Raw genomic sequence first — 19,030 nt, 5'->3', positions numbered from 1 at the left:
CCTTATATTGCAGTTTAAAGTGGCCTGTGCGCGTTAGTCTAAAGATATTGATCACCTTATGTCATAAAGGAATCTATAGCTGCAGTTCAGCCCTCTGCCCCGGCAGCCTCTGCAAGGCAATCTGCCCATCTCGTCTTACAAATACCAGGAGTTTTGTTAATATGTTTCGATCGGACAGTGTTTACTCTTCATTCAAGGATCCGAGAATAGCCATAGCCTGAGCGGTCGGTGCTTAAAAAGCCGGGCTGTGTGGAAGGAAGTGACACGCCACCTTCCACTCACTACACACTCCTTGAGAGATTAGCGCGCGGGCGGCAGTAATCTGTTTCAGCACCACGGCCAGAGACACTGCTTGGCCATGAATCCTGTCGAAAGTTGCCTCACCTGCGCCGGAAACTTATAAGGACACCGAAAAGTGTGACCAAGTTGGTCTGGACGCTGAGGATTGATGACGTTGGACTGAAAATGTTCGTTGGAATTTGTTCTGTAGTTGCAGTAAAGTTAATTTCACGATAAGTGACTCCGGAGCTTCAGCCGAAAGAAGAAGAATCTACAATTTTATTTTGGGGGGGTTGTTTAATGTGAGTAAGAGGCGCATCAGGGGCGCACAAATTCAGCGCGTTGGTTCGGTCCTGGAGTCGTCAGGATGGAGATCCGGACGGACAGGTTCAAGGCCGTGACAGCCAAGACTCTTGGGAAAATATACGGGTATGTACATTTTCTTAGAAAAAATTATCCGAAAAAAACATTCCTTTTAAAATAACATAGTTTGTCTTTAACTCTTTGTCTGAGATTTTGGGGTTAACTACAGCTGCTGATTATCTTGAGGAGATAAAAGCAAACGAGATCAGGATGTCCAATGGCTTGGATAATCTGCCACATCTGTGTGGACCACCTATCTATTAAACGCCAAAGAAGAAACTTATTCTGAGCCAATACAAACAATCAAACCAAAATGAATTGTTTTTATACTTGTGATATATTTAAACGTACTTGTTTTAGAGGAACAAAGAAGCGGATTATGTTTAATTTTAGGTTTGAAATGTTCTGTCAGTGTAAAATGAAGAGGTGGATCAATAGCTGGATCTATTTCAAGCTTTTCCGCAGAGCTGTCACACTATCGGGTTACAGAAATCTCTGTATGGAGTTGGATTTAAAGGTTAAGCAGGAATTGTGAAACTGAACAGCAAGTGTTATCCTTTAATTTCTACTTTAAACAGATGAACGTTTGCTTGATGGCACTGTTTGTCCACAGAAAAACTATGTTTAGCATAAAGCTGACCTGTCATTCATGCACTGTGACCTTGAGAAGAAAGTGAGCTAAAAAAAAGAAGTTGCTTTTGCAGAATAATTAAAAAAACAGCAATAGTGAAAAATCCATATTGTTTCATATTCAAAAGCATGTCGTGCACTGGTGTTTTTTGTTTTTTCTGTTAATGAAATTCTTCTTTGAAATCAGTCTTTGCAGACTTTGCTAAAACACACATAAGGTACTTCACTCTGGGACATGGCCCGTGATCTGAAAGCAACTATCTATTGATGGATTCCCCTTTCCCTCTCCCTCTCGGGATTTGATGCATCCTCTAAACACTTAAATCCTCTCCAGAAATAGCCTCTCCTCTTTCAAGCTGTCGTCCCACGCAAATCCCTGCAGGCAGTACACCTGGGCCTCCTCTACTTCTCCGCCTAAGTAGCTCGTCATGGCATGTAGCCCCACCCACAAACCACAGGACATCCAACTGCAAGGATTAGGACAGTCGACCTACGGCAGTGGGCTGCATAAACTGTCATTTCCGCTCTGCGCACGTGCGCGCTCCTTGCCCTGTGCGTAATGCGCACTGGCAGCTTTCGGCACAACGCGCTTTACGCACGTTCAGAGTCGCCGAAGTAAGTTTGATCTATACCTTACCCCCCTCCAATCTTTCTATTCTTTAAAATAATCTGGACTTTTACTCTTGTAACTCTCTTTTACTCTCATTTGGCCTGGACGCATAAACAAAGAGATTAACTTGGAGAGGAAACCAGGCGCACTTAACCAAAATGGAACCAACTGTTCATCTCTAAAACCAGAGCATCGAAACTCTGCCATCTATCAAACCGTCCCTACACAGTAACTTTGACTCTTTCTAAAAGCCACAAGAGGAACAGATAGGAGAAGGTCAGATAGCTTGTAAGGATTACAACGGATTTCCTTGATACTCATGAAAAGTCACTGCCATAAATAAAGTCCATGCAGATGAATGATGGGCAGTGTAAGGCAGCTCCACATGTCCTGTTTAAGGAAGGAACTTGAGGAAGCAATAACTGTTAAGAACTGTGGAAGACCCTGTGTAAGTCAAGGGTAGTGACGGTAAAGGGGCAAAAAGATGAAGAGGAGACAGGAATAACAGAGAAAGAGGCCTGCCTAGACTAAAATAGTCCAAGAGACCCACAGATAGTCCTTTAATAATTCAGCAGAGAGAATCATTAATAGTTGATCACTGTTGAAGATTGTTGAGACCCTCTAAGCAGGCTGAAAGTACTTAAGCAAGCATCTGTTCTATAGATGTGCGCTTGCTACTTGCAGTCAGCTTGATATGAAACATGTCTAGGATTTCTATGGGCATCTTTGGGACAAGGACTTCCATTTGAAGACCAATGGGAATATTTTATAAAACAATAAAAAGCTCAGACAAAGTTAAACGATGAGCTTAAGGAAGCACTTTTATGATTGAAAAAAACACACTCCATCTCTTCTTCTATTGATTCCAACACCAAAATGTAAGGTTATACACATATTTATTTTTCAAACTCCCAACTAATTTGACATTTTAATGGAAATATTGAAATCATAACATCATCTGAGAAAAAACATTCTTGGTCAAAGGTGTTGTTTCAGATTTGATTGACATGATTTAAATCAATTTCTTTCTTTCCTATTGTGCCCTTTTCTTTGGAACTTCTCAATAAAACTCAGTTGTCGAGCTTTTGAACTTCACTGATTAAATGTTGTCTTTGAAATTTCAGGTCTAAGTATCGTGCATTTTTTTTCTAAATTATAGTCTACTTATTCTACTTTTAATAACTTTTTTTTGCAGCTTCAGACGTCACAACTGTCTATCCAGCAGTTTTTCTGACCAGAATTTGATTACAAATACAAACCTGCTGTCTCCAGGTTTCAAATATGAATCAAATAATTTCACATTGATTCCAAGTCACTGTAAGTGAGCCAAATGAATACCTTTTGCAGTCACATGTTAGAGACCGGAAAAAAGAGAACGCTGAACTGGCTTGTGCTCGGAACAATATAGTCTGAGATTAAACAAACAAAAAAACCATAAAGGTTTTGCTCCAATCCATCAACTGAGAAACCACAAAATATACATGTTGAAAAAAGATTTGCCGTAAAAGACGACAATACAAAAAATACTTCATAACGTGTTTAATAATGTGTTAAAGCAACCAGAAGGAATTTAAGGGGAATGTCCCACAACAAACTTTCCCAGTTTTTGTCTTTAGAAATGTGGAGCTGCTGAGCTGGTAAATAAATTCAATAAAATAAGTGATGATAAAGGATGGTGAAATAACGACTCGTCGCATTTCGGGCAGACACTCTGCAGAATTACAGGTTACTCCCCTAGGGCGGGTCAGTCAACTAACTCACCTGCTTAGCGTCCTATTTAAGTCAGGTGTACAATTGTTCATTCTCTCTTACCTTCAGCGCTCATTTTTTTTTTTTGCCCCTCCCTCCTCCCTGGCTTCCACCTGTGGGCTCCGTTACGGGGGTTTTGTTACCCGAAAGTGTATGGAAAAAAAAAATAATTGTCTCAAGGAATTGAACGGAGCCTTATGCAAAAACGAAGTTGTGAATCAAATTGTGAATGCCAACCTAAAGATGTTGTGAAAACCTAAAGATGTTGTGAAATAAATATTCTTCTGCAAGAGTTGTCTGACTGAAATGGTTTAAAAGCAAAAATAAGAACCTTTTTGGGAATCCATGTCAAAAACAAATACCCTATCTGTATTGGTTCAAACACAACATATATTGAACAATGCCCTTCCCACTTTATTCCACCAAAACTACAGTTTTTCAAAATAGTTTTTGAGGCTGTAACACTCCATATGCATGTTTTTCAAGTCCACATAGTTGTGGGCTTTAAACTTTAACATCAGTGTGTCTTTTTACAGATGAAACATGGATTTCAAAGATGCGGCTGCTCTTGATCAGCACGTCTTTTACTCTTCCAGCCTTGTCCAAGAAGCATTTGCACATATCAGGTTTAATACATGAGGGCTGCACACGGAGACACACGTTTGATGCGTGTTAGAATGGAGGCAGGCAGAGGTCAGAAAGCAGCCTGGAAAGAACTCGTTCATGTTTCTGTCGCTGATTTTGCCTATTACTCAAGCTTTCCTTGCTGTTTTCAGTGTTACAGAAAAGGATGAAAGAAAAAAAAAAAAGAATCAAATCTTGTTTACCAAATCGTAGTAGAGGAAGGCTAAATCTGTGCTGGATCTTGTTAAAGTTTGGAGGAACAGCAGTTAACCCTTGTGCTATCCTAGGCACTTTAACATTGGGAGTTGGGTCATCTTTTCTTCAATGATTAGTGATCTTCACTGGTGTCCATGGATTACATGAAATCTTTCCACCTTTATCCACCTTTGTCATGGTAGGGAGAACACGTCAATGGAAGGGTGGGGTCATCTAAGGTAGCACAAGGGTTAAACTGACAGAGACAATTTGAACATCTAAAACTTTTTTTGAATCAACGTTGTCAGCTGAAGCCTTCAATAACAGCATCTGGTTGGACTGAAAACATCAGGTTTCAACATCACCTGATATTTCTGAAACAAAATCTACATTTTACAGAGCTGTCAACCTCAAATGAGATTACTTAATCCTACTTCACAACAAAGCAGCACCAGACCCTCCTAATAAATCCAAACAAGTTACATTAAAATCAGTCCTATTCAATCCTATAATTCGCAAAGTAATTTTCTATTCTGTCGGGACTTTTGAAAGAATTCGTCTTAATTTGCTCAATTTGTAGTAAAATTAATTATTTTTAATTTAGTAATTAAAAGTAAGGGCCAGAGGGACCAGTTGAGGTGGCTTGGGCATCTGGTTTGGATGGATTCTGGATCCAGTCCTAGATGAGTGGAAGAACATGGTTAAGAAATTGATGGATGGACTTTATTTATTTAGTTCTTTATAATAAATGAATAAACATTATTTATAAAACGCTTAAAAATAAACAAATAAACGTTATTCTTGAAGCTTTTTACGATGCCATTAGAGATTGGTCCTTAGTTTCTTCTGTAATATGTCGATCACATACACATGGCAGTTTTTTTAGCTTTCCTGAATTTCTTGGTGCATTTTTTTAAACTTTAAATACATTTTACACATGTTTCCACTTCATGAGAGTAAGAACCCTGTTTGTCAGATTACCAATAAATAAAATAAAATAAAAACAAAAAAAATAAAGCAAAATATGGAGAATTTGGTTCCTCCACTTATAATAAAATGTGGCAGGGATGAAAAAATGTGATTTATTTGGTATAAAAAGAAACCTTGTTTTAGAGTGGAAGCAGGTACATTTTATTAAAAGGATTTTAACATTTGTTTTATTTCATAAAATGTGACAAAAACCTTTGTTACCAAAGATGAATAACATCATTTAAAGCTCTTCTCCTACCCTTGAATAAAAACAATCACGTCGAGGCTTTAAGCTTTCATTTACTGTCAGGTACTACATTATTTGTCTCTAGAGCATCCAAGAAGAGGAAACCCAGCAGAAAAGGACACAAAGTACTTGTAGATTGTCTTTTTAAAACATCACTGTATTCAAACAGTTCAAAAATGTGAAACTGAGCCTCATATTTTTCTTTAAAGAGCGCTTGAGAAGAAACAGGAAAATGGAGAGACAATTGAACTGTCAGCAGAAGGCCGACCTGAGTTGGTGCAGGAGAAAGAGATGCCCGTGGTGGACTGCACTTGCTTCGGCCTTCCCAGGCGCTACATCATCGCCATCCTCTCCGGCATAGGCTTCTGCATCTCCTTTGGTATCAGATGCAACCTGGGTGTGGCCGTTGTCAGCATGGTGAACAGCCACAAAGTCCTTAGAGGCAACAAGGAAGTGATAGTGGTGAGTGAGTCTTCACATCCATGTCTCCCTTCCTTTGTCTTGTGACTCAGTGAGTAGAGTAGATGAAGCAGTTCAATTATTTCTATTTTTTAGTCATTTAAATATGTTTCTGTTGTTTATTGCACTACATATTTTTAATTAATACTGTTTATTAAGCTTTCATTCAGTCTTAAGGTTAAACGTTTGAGACATGTGTTGTAGTTCTGGTATTTGCTCAACAGGCGTCAGTAGTGAGCTGGACCTTTTGTTCTCTCCCATCCTCATACCCTGCTATTAAAAATGCCTGTACCAGAAAAACCTTCTACATGTGCATCACTTGATCCGTTCATGTTTATTCAAACAGAAAGCACAGTTTGAATGGGATCCAGAGACAGTGGGAATGATCCATGGTTCTTTCTTCTGGGGATACATAGTGACTCAGATCCCTGGAGGATTCATCTGCCAAAAGTTTGCAGCAAACAGGTTAGTTCGTTTGCTTTACTTTCATCTATTCACAAAAAAGGTTTCTGTTGTTAAGATTCCTGTTTCTATTTCTTTTCTATTACAGAGTGTTTGGATTTGCTATAGTGGCCACATCTTGCCTGAATATGCTCATCCCTGCAGCAGCTCGGATGCACTTTGGCTGTGTGATCATCGTCAGGATATTTCAAGGACTTGTGGAGGTGATTTTCCTTAACGTTAATCTCTGATTTCAATGCACTTTGGGATAAATAACGTCATGGTTTTGAGTCACTGTCTTGCAGGGGGTTTCATATCCAGCTTGTCATGGTATTTGGGCAAAATGGGCCCCGCCTCTTGAAAGAAGTCGTCTGGCCACAACAGCCTTTTGTGGTGAGGCCATCATCTATATTAATAAGGAAAGTTTAATCATAAACCCACATGTAGTTTTTAAAAATATCCTCTTCCTAAATTATTTGAACAATTTTTTTTAAAGATATTAACTCATGAGATCATATTTTAAATATCTTTTGTTTTAAGTTGCTAAACAAATATATAAGTCTTGGCCTTTATTTGGTTGGAACATGTGTTTTCATGTCAACACTAAACCAAATTCTCTCTTGTTCAGGTTCTTATGCAGGTGCTGTGATTGCCATGCCTTTAGCTGGAATCCTGGTTCAATATTCTGGATGGTCGTCTGTTTTCTACGTCTATGGTTGGTGACCTTGGACTTTTATTCAAGCCTTCACTTCAAATCATTAACAGCTCGATTTTGGACTGTGAATTTTCTATTTTAAACAAAATGATTTCCAAAAGTATTTATTGTAAACTTTGCAAAAAAAGTAAAAGTGTTTTCTTAGATTCTGAAGTTCAAACATTCCTATTTATTAGTGCTTCTCTCAGCATCCTGCCAGACTTTTATCCTGTTCTTTAACATGGATGTTTTTTTTTTACTTTTCTCTTAGTTTGGAGCTAAAACATAAATATGAATGAATGAATGAAAAATAAATCAATATTTTTCAGTCGGAAGACCCAACTTTGATCTTTGAGTGGGTTGCTCATATGGTGAGGTGTCCCTTTTAGTATATTTTTGTATATTTGTTTAAGACAATGTGATGTGAGCTTAAGCCCCACAACATGATCCTGCTACCACATACTTTAAAGTTGGGATGGTTTTCTACAGTTTGCATTTTCCATCTTCCATATTTAAAGATGACAAAGATCATTGTGTTTGAACTGTTTTTCCTTTTTCTTTTCAGTTTAATCAGATCATAGAACGTACAGACAGACGTCTTCTTTTTCCTGGTCTGAGCTGGAATCTGGCTCAAAACAGCTGGATAACTCCAACATTGCTCCCCTTTTTAGTTGCACTGGCAATAAAACAACACAATCAAAATTAGCAGACCACTGGTAACACTTTTACAATTGATCCAAAGATGATCAGAGTGAGACTTTAGGTCTTTCTGTTTTCATGCTGAAAACCACATCTAAAAACAGATGCTCATCCTCATCTTTATAGTTTTCTCAGTTTGAACTTCATTTTGGCAATTTTTCTTTTTCCTCAGGTAGCTTTGGTGTCATGTGGTACTGCTTTTGGATCCTGGTGTCATACGAGAGTCCAGCAGCGCATCCCACCATCACTGAAGAGGAAAGGAAATATATTGAGGAGAGCATCGGAGAGTCAGCCCAACATACAGTAACGGTCAGAACAGAATTGTTCCACCCTTAAACTATCTTACATTAGTAGAAAAGTTAACATGAAGTTAAAAAAAAGTGTTGAGGGTCAACCTGCTTGAAGCTTGTATTGGTAAAGAACGTTTAGATGAAAAGTTTGTTGGAAATACAAATGTAAGAATCAGTCAGAGACTGTGGAGTTACCTGTAACAGACGATCCACCTATTTTTATAAACAAAAATCTCACAGATTAGTGGCATACTGACAGTTAAGTCTATAACACACGTTCATCTTCCAGAAGTTCAACACACCCTGGAGGTGCTTCTTCACCTCCATGCCTGTGTACGCCATCATTGTGGCCAATTTTTGCAGAAGCTGGACTTTCTACTTGCTCCTCATCAGCCAGCCTGCATACTTTGAGGAGGTGTTTGGGTTTGAGATAAGCAAGGTAAAAGTGTCAGTTTAACACTGAATAATGTACTGATGGTCGATCTTCAGAAGGTTTCCTGGACAAATTTGCATTTCTTTCTTAATATTTCCTACATGCAGGTCGGTATTGTTTCTGCACTTCCCCACCTGGTTATGACCATCATCGTGCCTATTGGTGGACAAATTGCTGATTATTTGCGCTCTAACCAAATTATGACCACCACCAACGTCCGGAAACTCATGAACTGTGGAGGTGAGAAAGCACAAGAATGTCAGAATTTCATGCTGGAAATATTCATGCATGTCGTATGCAGCACTCCCTGTTGGGCACAAGGGTGATTTGCATTTTTGCCAAGTGGATTTTGGTATAATTTTGCAAAATTGAAGCAATTACAATGCAGGCTGTGGTGTAAAAAATGTGCATGTGGGGTAAAATGACCAAATGTGTATAGGTTTGGTAGTATATAACTAATTTTAGCTGAAATTCAATAATGCTCTACTTTTGTTTGCTTCTATTTGCTCTCAGGGTTTGGCATGGAGGCTACCTTGCTGCTGGTGGTTGGTTTCTCACATACTAAAGGTGTTGCTATCACGTTCCTCGTCTTGGCTGTGGGTTTCTCTGGTTTTGCCATTTCAGGTGAAATAAAACATATTGACTGGCATTGCGTTATATGTGTTGGTGTTTATTTTGTAAACAAAATATTGCTATTGCATAAAAAACAACTCCTATTAGACTCTACATCGCCTCATAGACACTGGACAGTACATCAGTCATTATTAATTTTTTTAATGTGAATTTTTAGTGTTGTTTATTTTCTGTCTGCAATTAATTTCCCCTTTGTGGGACCAATAAAGTTAAATTCTATTCTATTCTATTCGAGTTGTCTAAAATATGTCTCCTTCCTCCTAAGGTTTCAATGTCAATCACCTGGACATTGCACCACGGTATGCTAGTATCCTCATGGGTATCTCTAACGGCGTGGGCACCCTGTCTGGTATGGTTTGCCCTCTCATAGTTGGCGCCATGACTAAGCATAAGGTTAGAGACAACTCTTAAATCAATTTACTTTTTAAAAAATGTCTTATGTTTTAGTCAATTGGGTTACAGGGAATAAAATCTCACTTTTCCTAAAGATACACTTTTTTATTTGACCTCAAAAGAAAATGTCACTAACAGACATCTGAGGGAGAATAATACAACTATAACTTCTCTCTCCGAACATCTTTTTATCTATTTTGAAAGTGTTCCCAGTGGTCTTTTAATAATGATTGTGATGTTTCCAGCCAAAATAAAATAATAAGAAAAAACCTGTGTTGTTTTCTAGGACATAGTTTCTGCAAAGCAGCGGTAGTTGGTTAGAACTTCACCTCTAAGTTGCCAGCGGGATTTTTGACACAAAGTAACCCCGTGCCCACTTCCCATCACCCATCTATTTACATGCTCTCCTGCTAGCTTACAGCTCCTCCCAACCCCAACTTAACTTCATCGGAGCAAAAAATAATAACGAGCAATATCAGTTTTGATGCCATCTCAGACTGAGGAAAACTAAGATGTAAATGGGTCCAGTCGTCTACCAGTGGATGGATCAGAATGAAGAGGAGCAGGGAGCTTGTGGTCTCCGATTGTAGTTTCCATATCACAACTATAATCTTTTTCAAACAGCATTTTTGACTTGAATATAGTAATACCGGTACTCAGAAATGCAAATTTTAAGCTTCATTTCTTAATATGGGTTCTCCGTTGTGAGAAAAATGCCACAAAACCACGTTTAAATGACCAAAAACACAATTTTCATCAGAGTGGGTCTTTAAACACGTTTTACAACAAAGATCACTTGTAATCTCTGACTCCTGAATTCAGTGATTTTATCATTAATGTGTGTTTTACACTTTTCATCTCTTTGACAGACGCGCGAGGAGTGGCAGGGTGTGTTTCTCATTGCTTCACTTGTTCATTATGGAGGCGTGATATTCTACGGTATTTATGCTTCTCTCTTTGGAACCCATTCTAAGCAAAACATGTTTAAACTGACAGAAGTAAAAGTTTTGTTATGGATAAAATCCCAGTGCCCTCTATGTTTGTTGCTGGTTCTTTCATAAATATACATATGGATCAGCTGACTGAAATTTTGCCACAGGCCTCTTTGCATCCGGAGAGAAGCAGACCTGGGCGGAGCCGGAGGAGCTGAGCGTTGAGAAGTGTGGCATCCTGGATGAGGATGAACTTGCAAATGAGACGGAGGAACTGTACCGCACGAGCGGCGGAGGGGGTTACGGAGCTATGAACACAGCATCAGATCCAAACGGAGGTGCAGCAGGTGGAGGCGGAGGCTGGGTATCCGACTGGGACAAAACTGAGGAGTACATTCAACCAGCTGGAACCAATAGTTATCTTCATGGGGGAGAGGGCGAGCTACAGAGATCATAAAAGCAACAAATTCTGCACACAAAGCAAACACCAGCAGTGTTGAACAAACATACCCTTTGACTACGTGGTTAGAACACAAAATGAAAAGTATCTCATCAAGTGTCGGTGCAAACACACCTGATGTAAAAAAAACTCCACAGTGGAATTGACCACTTTAGTACCTGTAAAGTGTGTGTTTTTGAGTGTGAGTGCAGTTGTGCACCCCAACTGTGTTAGGAACCAGCAGCTAACTTTGTTGGAGGTGGGCTTTAGACCAGATAGTGGCTGTCTTTGATATTTAAAAAAATCTACAGATGTGCTGGTTTCAATTCTACAAATGTATACTTCATAAAATAGAAAGGTGGGCCCAGATTTATCCTTTTTATCACAGTTTCATCAAAGTTTCTGCTCTCCAACTAACTCCTATTGAATCGAGAATCCGCTCAACTGAGGAGTCCAGATGAAACACGGAGATGAAACACGTCCTGCAGAGCCGACTCTTGTGCTGAAGAGGATAAAAAACTTCTAATGATGTTAGCTCAACAGGGTTCGTCTTTCTCTTAGAAAAAAGAGTTTCTGCACCTTGCAGTGAAATATAAACAGACATTTTCTCTAAAATTAGCTATAATCTTTGTCTTTAATCTGCACACAGTCGAGAAAAAAATACATTGTGCCAATACAACAAATTTTACTCTGTAGTATTGGATCAAGAAAGGCGAGAAACACTTTCAAACATGACTTCATGCAGCTTTTTGTGTGGATTTTCTTTGTGTGTTATCAGAACAAAAGCTTGCACGCAAAGTCTCTGATCTGTCTCCCTGCTGACAAACGGAGGATCAAAAGACGTCTCAGACCAAAAGTGGTGTCACCAGGCAGTAAAATAATTGCACCTTTCATATTTTCTTTCACTCCATCCCCACAACAAACACTTTTTGAGACTGTTCTCAAATCAAATACCTTAATTTTGATGTATTATTTATTAGTTCTTCTTGTGCTCTGCGTTCCTGCTCAGAGATGGAAGAAAAAAAACAAGCAGTTTGGTGTCATTACATATTCCAAAATTTGTTTTATCTTTGCTTTTTATTATAGTGCAAAATGATAATAGGCAATTTTTACAGTAAATGCAGGACATTTCCCTGCATTTAAGCAGTCTGTTTTGTCTTTAGCAAAAATGTATTTAGCTCTAAAAGGCTTTAAGTTGTATTCATTGGTAGAGCTAATTTTCATTTGTGGAATTTTTACCACTCCTGTTATTTTTCATTGAAATTATTGTTAAATGTGTTACTTGTAAACTGAATGATAAACATGTGGAAATATTGTATTGTATAATAAAACCTAGAGGTGTTTGTTTCTGTCCAGTATTTACAGATAACTGGCAGCTTGTGCTGGCATATTGCTGCCACTGTTGCATGTCTGTGTTTCCTAAATTATCTAACTATAAGCACAATCTACAGATTGACCTGAGTTACATTTTCATTGTAGGATCGTTTTATTTTTCGGGACATGATTAAAGAGCTCATAAGTAGACCTCTTTGACAGCTAATTCCTTAAGGATTTACAGCTGTAAAGCAGAGGTCTTCATTCAATGATTTGAATCTGCTGACGAGTGTCCGCAGTTTAATAGATTATCTTGCACTTGCATTCAGGAAAGGGGACAATAAAGAATAATATGCGAGATATTGATTTTGTATTGTGACAGTAAAACCTAAATATATCTTTACTTCATTCCTTCTTCTCTCTGTAATTGAGTTGTTTCATTTCCTTTTTGTAATAATTACCATGTCAAACTTATAGCTTAAACTTTTGAGTGTTTATTCTTTTCCAGCTGAGATGGAAACAGGAACCTAGCTGTGTTTCTTGCAGTGTTATTACATTAATTTTCTTAGCAAAAAAAACTTAAGTTAAGTAAACTTTGATGTACTTGAAAATAGCCTTAAACCCCTTTATGTCGATTGATCCAAATATGCAACTTACCTTAATTTATATACTTTAATAAATCACTTTTAACCTTTTTGTTTTTTTGCAAGCATATGTATCTAACTCTTAAAAAACAGGATGCTTATTTAGATTTGAAGTCTATTTCTGAGGAGCCATGCAAGACATAATTCATATGAGAGGATCAGAGCGGTTAGTTAACGTAGCTATAGTAATGTGATCCACTGGAAACCTTTAAACACCATTACACTGAAGACACGGAAGATTTTAAACGTTCACCGGTTTCAAAGTAAGTGCATGACCTTCTGAATATTTTTCATCAAAGTTATTAATTTCTAATACTGTCTTTTTTAACTTCTTTTTCCACATGTGTCAAAACTTAATTATTTAGATCACAAATATGATTTTATTTCACATAATAACACAAACAAATCTGACTCTGTAAAAAAAGTAATTACCTCCACATCCTGTTAAATGTCTGTGCCTCTTTTGGAAGTTAAAAATAAAATTATTTAGCTTTCATAGCTAGCAGTGAGTAATATAATAATATTTCTGGAAGTTGTGTTAATTCACTTCTTCTTTTATATTTTACTACAATTTTTTCCCTCCTGTCTTTTGTCACTGAAACCTTTAAAATGATGTTTCTCATATTCTTTGAAGCCATTAAATGTCTACTTTTTTTTTTTACTGTGATTGGCTTTTTTTCTGTTTTCATGGTCAACTTTGACTCTGTTTTTGTTTCTTTCCAATCTTCAGGATCATTTTTATGATCACAGTCGCGTCGTGAAAACATGACAAAAGGCTGAAGATTTGATCTTCTTTAGTGACAATCTGTGCTTCCTAATAAGTTAGCAGATAAACAAAATTCAGGCCTACTAAAAATGATTTATCGTCAGGTTCTGACTTCTTCCATCCTTCTCTGCCTCACTCTCTGCCTGCAATCAAGATGATTCTTCTCACCTGTTCCTCACCCATTATATTCAGCTGATTCACTGCCTGACTGCGGTCCTAACTCTATCAATACCTCTTGTTCTATGGTTTTTGGGATGTTTGTACTTCTGCCTTTGCGGCGGACCTTTCTGGATTCTGCCTCTCCAATCTTCCTCTTTCATTCCCCCATCTGGAAATGCATCCTCATATTGGATCATTCTTTCTCAAACTCTCTCCTAGCCCCGTGGATCTCCCTGTGGACGTCCTCAGCATCTCTCAGTCTCTGCCTGCTTCTCTAAACCACCTCACTAGCTTATTAAGTGAGTACATCCTATATTTATGATGCTCATCCTCCAGTTTTCTATCTGTTTTGCCACAAGGTTCACTGCACTGAGCGCCGTCTCTTGGGCATCATATTCTGCTCACCCCCTGCCCCCCACCACACACACACACACACACACACACACACACACACACACACACACACACACACACCCCACCATCACCAAATTGCAAATAAATTGTTGTTCCTCCTTAGTCCCTGGGGTCCAGTTTCCTTCGTCAGTTTCTGACATTTTGTGCATTAATTATTCGTACAAGAATGTATACATGTTTGTATCCTCAGCCAACGTGGAGTTTAATTAATAAACAATCAAGTCAATTTCTTGATCCAAAAATCAAAATGTGCTCATTCCGGGGGCGGAGCTACAGGGAGGTAAGGAAGGGGGCACCCCAATATTTGAGTCAATATTAGTATAAATATTGACAAAGATTAAGAATCATCTTTAAGCATTGCAAAAATAACAAAAGCAATATTTTGTTAAAGCACCTCATCCAAAAAAAAAAAAAAGTGGTTTGAACCTCTATAACAATAAAACATCTAGAAATATGTAATGGCCTTTTACACTGTTTGGTTCCAAAGTCTTCTACCCCCCTCTCCCCCCCATAAAGAATGTACTGGCTGACTAATTCCCCGAGTAGAAAGTAAAACATAAAAATAATCTGTTATAAAATGTTTTGCTTGTTAAAGAGACAAAAACATATTGATATCAATATTAGGAGGTTGCTGCTGTTAAAATGAACAAAGCATAAAACTAAAAACATCACTATACCTTAAAAAAAATAACATTGCTTTTGCTCAGTATACCTTATCTGTTGCTGTTGGTGTCCCATGAACATATTTTAACTTTAAGATGATTTGTTGCTTTTGCTAAATATTTCTGTTACATCGGTTTTAAGTGCTAGCGAAAGCTGGTACACAACTCTGACTTTAATCCTCACCTGACAAGAACAGAGGTTAACTCCTCTCAATAAGAAGATAGTTATTTAGACATTCCTGACATGAAGTTCCAAGTTTGAAGAGAATGTACTGATGTTGAATAAAGAAGGGAATCAACTCCTCTGTTTTGGCTTAAACCTTTTGTGTCTTCCTGCTCCTGTTTCCATCTTTAGGGAAATTCTTTTCCATCTTCAGAGCTTCATCAACCTCCATCTCCATCTGTATCTGCAACCTCAGTCTCCACAGTGTGGTAAAGCCTCCTTTTATTTCCTTTTTCTTAAGTGCCTCACATTTCCTGCTCTTCTTCTGGACGAAGGATGTCATTACCACCTTTTATTCCCATGAACCGCCCACCAAAGACAGTCATATCCAATATCAACTTAAGCTTTTAGAGCCACACCCCGATAGAGCAAGTCTAGAAAAGTCACATTAGATGGTACGAGTAAAAGCCCACAATCAGAGCTTCAATAACAAGTGTTAATCACCGCTTGCTCTTAACTTTTTCCAATAAGGAAATGATCCATGGTATGCAAATATAAGTCCAATGCTCATCATAATTTTAGTAATGAATGTGATGAAATGGATGGAATTGCACCACTATGCCACATAAAAACCCAGGTTTAAGTGATGGCCTGCATTAGGACTTAAGAACAGGAGTGGGGCGATCAGTGCTGCTTGTTCTGGTTTTAAATCTACCAGCAGGTGCAAAGTGTAGGATAAAAAAATACTTGTTAAAATCTTTATCCACAAATACAATGAGACAACATGAAACTTATAGAACACATGAGCTGTTAGACAAAAGTTGACACCTTTTTGTATTTGTGTGAAATAAACTGTTTACATGAGAAGAAGAATGGCTGATGTTGTATAATAATTTCATGAAAGCATCACTTTTAGTTTTATCAGAGGCTCATCTGACAAAATTAAAACTATTTGCCTACAGCACCTTAATTCTGCTTTTGATCGTCACAAGTTGAAAGAATTTTATCCTTTTTATTTTTTGTGTTCTGAGCAACATTTAGGAAATTTTAAAATACACAATTTTCCCAGAGAAAAATCTTCTTTCTGACAATTTTCTAAATAAGAATTTTAGTGTAGATAGTTTTCTAATGAAACTACTGCAAGGCTGTTTGGGCATTTGATGCCATAATAAAATAAGCTGTTAAAGCTCATCAAAGATCAGTTTTTAGTCTGCTCCTAATATACAGCTCTGTAGATGATGCTACAGATTTCACGTAGATGACATTATGCAGTATTTTCAAAATAAAATTAAAGAAATCTTTTTTTTCCTCTTTTGTATGCATAACTTTCAACTAGGAAAACATTGCTCATCTTGAAAGGAAAGTGCGGCAACACAGTCAAGTATAAAATGGTGGTTTCTGTTTCTCAACTTTTCTTAGAATTCCAGCCAAAGCAAATTTTTCTTTGTGAAGTTTTTGCAAGTAGGGGGAAAAAAATCAAATGTATTTATTTGCCCTTGCTCTAAGTGTTCATAGCATTTCAGTTACCTCAAATGGCCACAAGAGTCCAGCACTGAATAACTTAAAAGTGAGGCCCAAGTGCAGATTTCCCCCTGTTCATGTTAAAGTAAGAGGACTTTAGGATCTGAATGTGCTAGTTCATCATTTGAAACCATATTGATAGCTGTGCATTTTGTGAATAGATTATTAACAAGCAGTAAAATATGGTTGCATTTCTACATAAAAACACCTTAATGGTCTCTTTTGGGAGTCCAATTTGCTGTTTCACTGCTTTAGATCAATACTTTGTTTCACTTTCCCCTCTGCCTCTTGGTTTACATTTTTTGACTCTCCTACAGCAAACCTGCTTATCTCACTGAAATGGGGAAAACAGGAGTCTGCATTTTCCTTAAAGAGTACACTACATCTGACCCAGATCTTTCTCAAAGTCTTTGGCAAAAATAAAACGGGTTAACAAAGGAGACTGGAAGAATGCTGGCTTGTGAGAAAACCATCAGCTGTAGGTGAGATGAAAACTAGGCAAACCTGCACAATGGACCAAGTACAGGAAGAACAGAACCCAGAAGAGCTTCCCTGAAGTGTTGAAATGCAGGTGTCATCAAGAGCTTGGATATGGTAGGAGTCGACTATATCTCCTCTTACAGGGTAGCAGAGTGTTCCGCTGTGTGCATTAATGTGTTTAAAGCAGCTTTCCTTCCATCCTAGCCTCTGATGGAGCTCTAAAAGGAACTGTAATGTAAGCACGAGGGCTGTGTTTTCACTCAAGCACTCATAAAGTATAAACACTTCTCAGTGGGACAAACCTCAAAATAAAAACTTAACTCCCAGCACTGAATTTACAATCTCCAGGATTAAATTTTAAACTTTAATCATCAACTTTTATAAAATGTTATCTAAACCTCCCAGGGAACAACAGCATCAGAACATCCAAAGACAATATCTATTAGAAGAGGTAAATATGCATTCAGAAACCCAGTATTTTACCCGTGTAGGGCACAGATGGTGATCCTGTAAGCCATTGAGCTCTCTGCAAACAAACGGGCCTTACTGGGAAGAGGCACAGCCTGACAGCCAGGGTTTCCAGCACACAAACAGTTCCAACTTGTCAAACACGTCATTTAGTTTGATTTGGTTTAGTTATCTCCTAGGAGCAATAATAGGAAAAAGAACAGAGTTTGACCATTGCATTTTTCAAAGACAAAACCAAAATTAATTTATAAAAGTGTAACGGGGCGGCAGAAAGCTTTATACAAACACTTTATTTGTTGAACATACCCAGTATCTAGTAATGAAAGTACCATGTAGTTGAGTGGAAATAGGGCTGACTTTCTTTTACAGTACAGTTTTAGTGTACTTAAGGGGTAGTTTCTGTGGTAAATTCATGGTAAATACCATGAAACATGCAGCGAGTGCAGACCTAAAGGTCAAGGTACTTTATTTGTACTTACCTTGTTCTTACATGTGGTAAGTACCATAAAAGACACCTTTGCGCAACATGTAAATACCCAGTAAGAATATTATAAATAAACAGTATGTACCACATAGGTATGAACCAAATAGCACTATATAAATACATGGTTAGTACCATGTAAGTACCCAGTAAAGTCCCATAGAAAGTACCATGTAAACACACTGTAAGTAACCAGTAAATTCCATAAAAAGTACCATGTAAGTACCCTGAAAGTACCCAGTAGTTACACAATAAGTACCATGTAAATACCACTTAAGTACACTGTAAGTACTGTACTGTAAAAGAAAGCGTTACCACCACATGTTAAAAACACCACAAACATGATTTCATTGGAGTTGGTCTTTAATGCCTACTGTATTGCCCTGCTCTGGGTTACAGTTACATCCGTAAAGACAGTCTTTCAATTGTGTGGTTATTTTGCTGCTACAACGCTAAAGCAATGTAAAGGAAAACTGCAAGCTGCTGAAGGGCATTCATGAGATCCATCAGTATCATAGTTAATTTTATGAACCTCAGTCTCTGACGATCTTTTCTGACATTAAGTTTTAAAGCTCTACTAGTTTCACTACACACCTTCATATTCACGTTTGGGTGAAATCCATCAGAAAATGCTGTTTTGTTGTTTATTAGTAATATGTTTAGTGCCACACACTTTCAATGTGATTTGTAGAAACACATTTTATCTGCCCTTTTAGCTACCTTATATTCTCTGCTGTTTACAACTTTGTTTTGTCATTTTTTTGTTGTATATTTTTAAAATTAATTTTCAAATTATATTAGTGTTAGAGCAGCTGTTCCTGCTGGACCGACAGGTTTTGTGTTTTCCTCTCCATAACCCTTTTGAGGTTGGCTGTACCT

The 19,030-nt window shown here is 37.8% G+C and overlaps 1 protein-coding gene across 1 annotated transcript; it reads left to right on the top strand.

The window, feature by feature from the left end:
- The first annotated feature begins 268 nt into the window (after positions 1-268).
- On the top strand, positions 269-12,820 carry LOC101167994 (vesicular glutamate transporter 1-like). The gene is made up of 13 exons (XM_004080537.4): positions 269-708; positions 5,876-6,128; positions 6,472-6,590; positions 6,676-6,790; positions 6,872-6,959; positions 7,195-7,281; positions 8,132-8,268; positions 8,539-8,688; positions 8,790-8,922; positions 9,196-9,306; positions 9,581-9,708; positions 10,578-10,647; positions 10,808-12,820. Exons 1-13 carry the CDS (start codon positions 647-649, stop codon positions 11,095-11,097), a joined length of 1,743 nt encoding a protein of 580 aa, XP_004080585.1. The 5' UTR covers positions 269-646; the 3' UTR covers positions 11,098-12,820.
- The last annotated feature ends 6,210 nt before the right edge of the window (positions 12,821-19,030 follow it).

Source organism: Oryzias latipes, chromosome 19 (assembly GCF_002234675.1).
Source record: "Oryzias latipes chromosome 19, ASM223467v1".
Lineage (NCBI taxonomy): Eukaryota > Metazoa > Chordata > Actinopteri > Beloniformes > Adrianichthyidae > Oryzias > Oryzias latipes.
The sequence above is the reverse complement of the archived record's forward strand: the minus strand, read 5'-3'. Positions and strand labels throughout refer to the sequence as shown.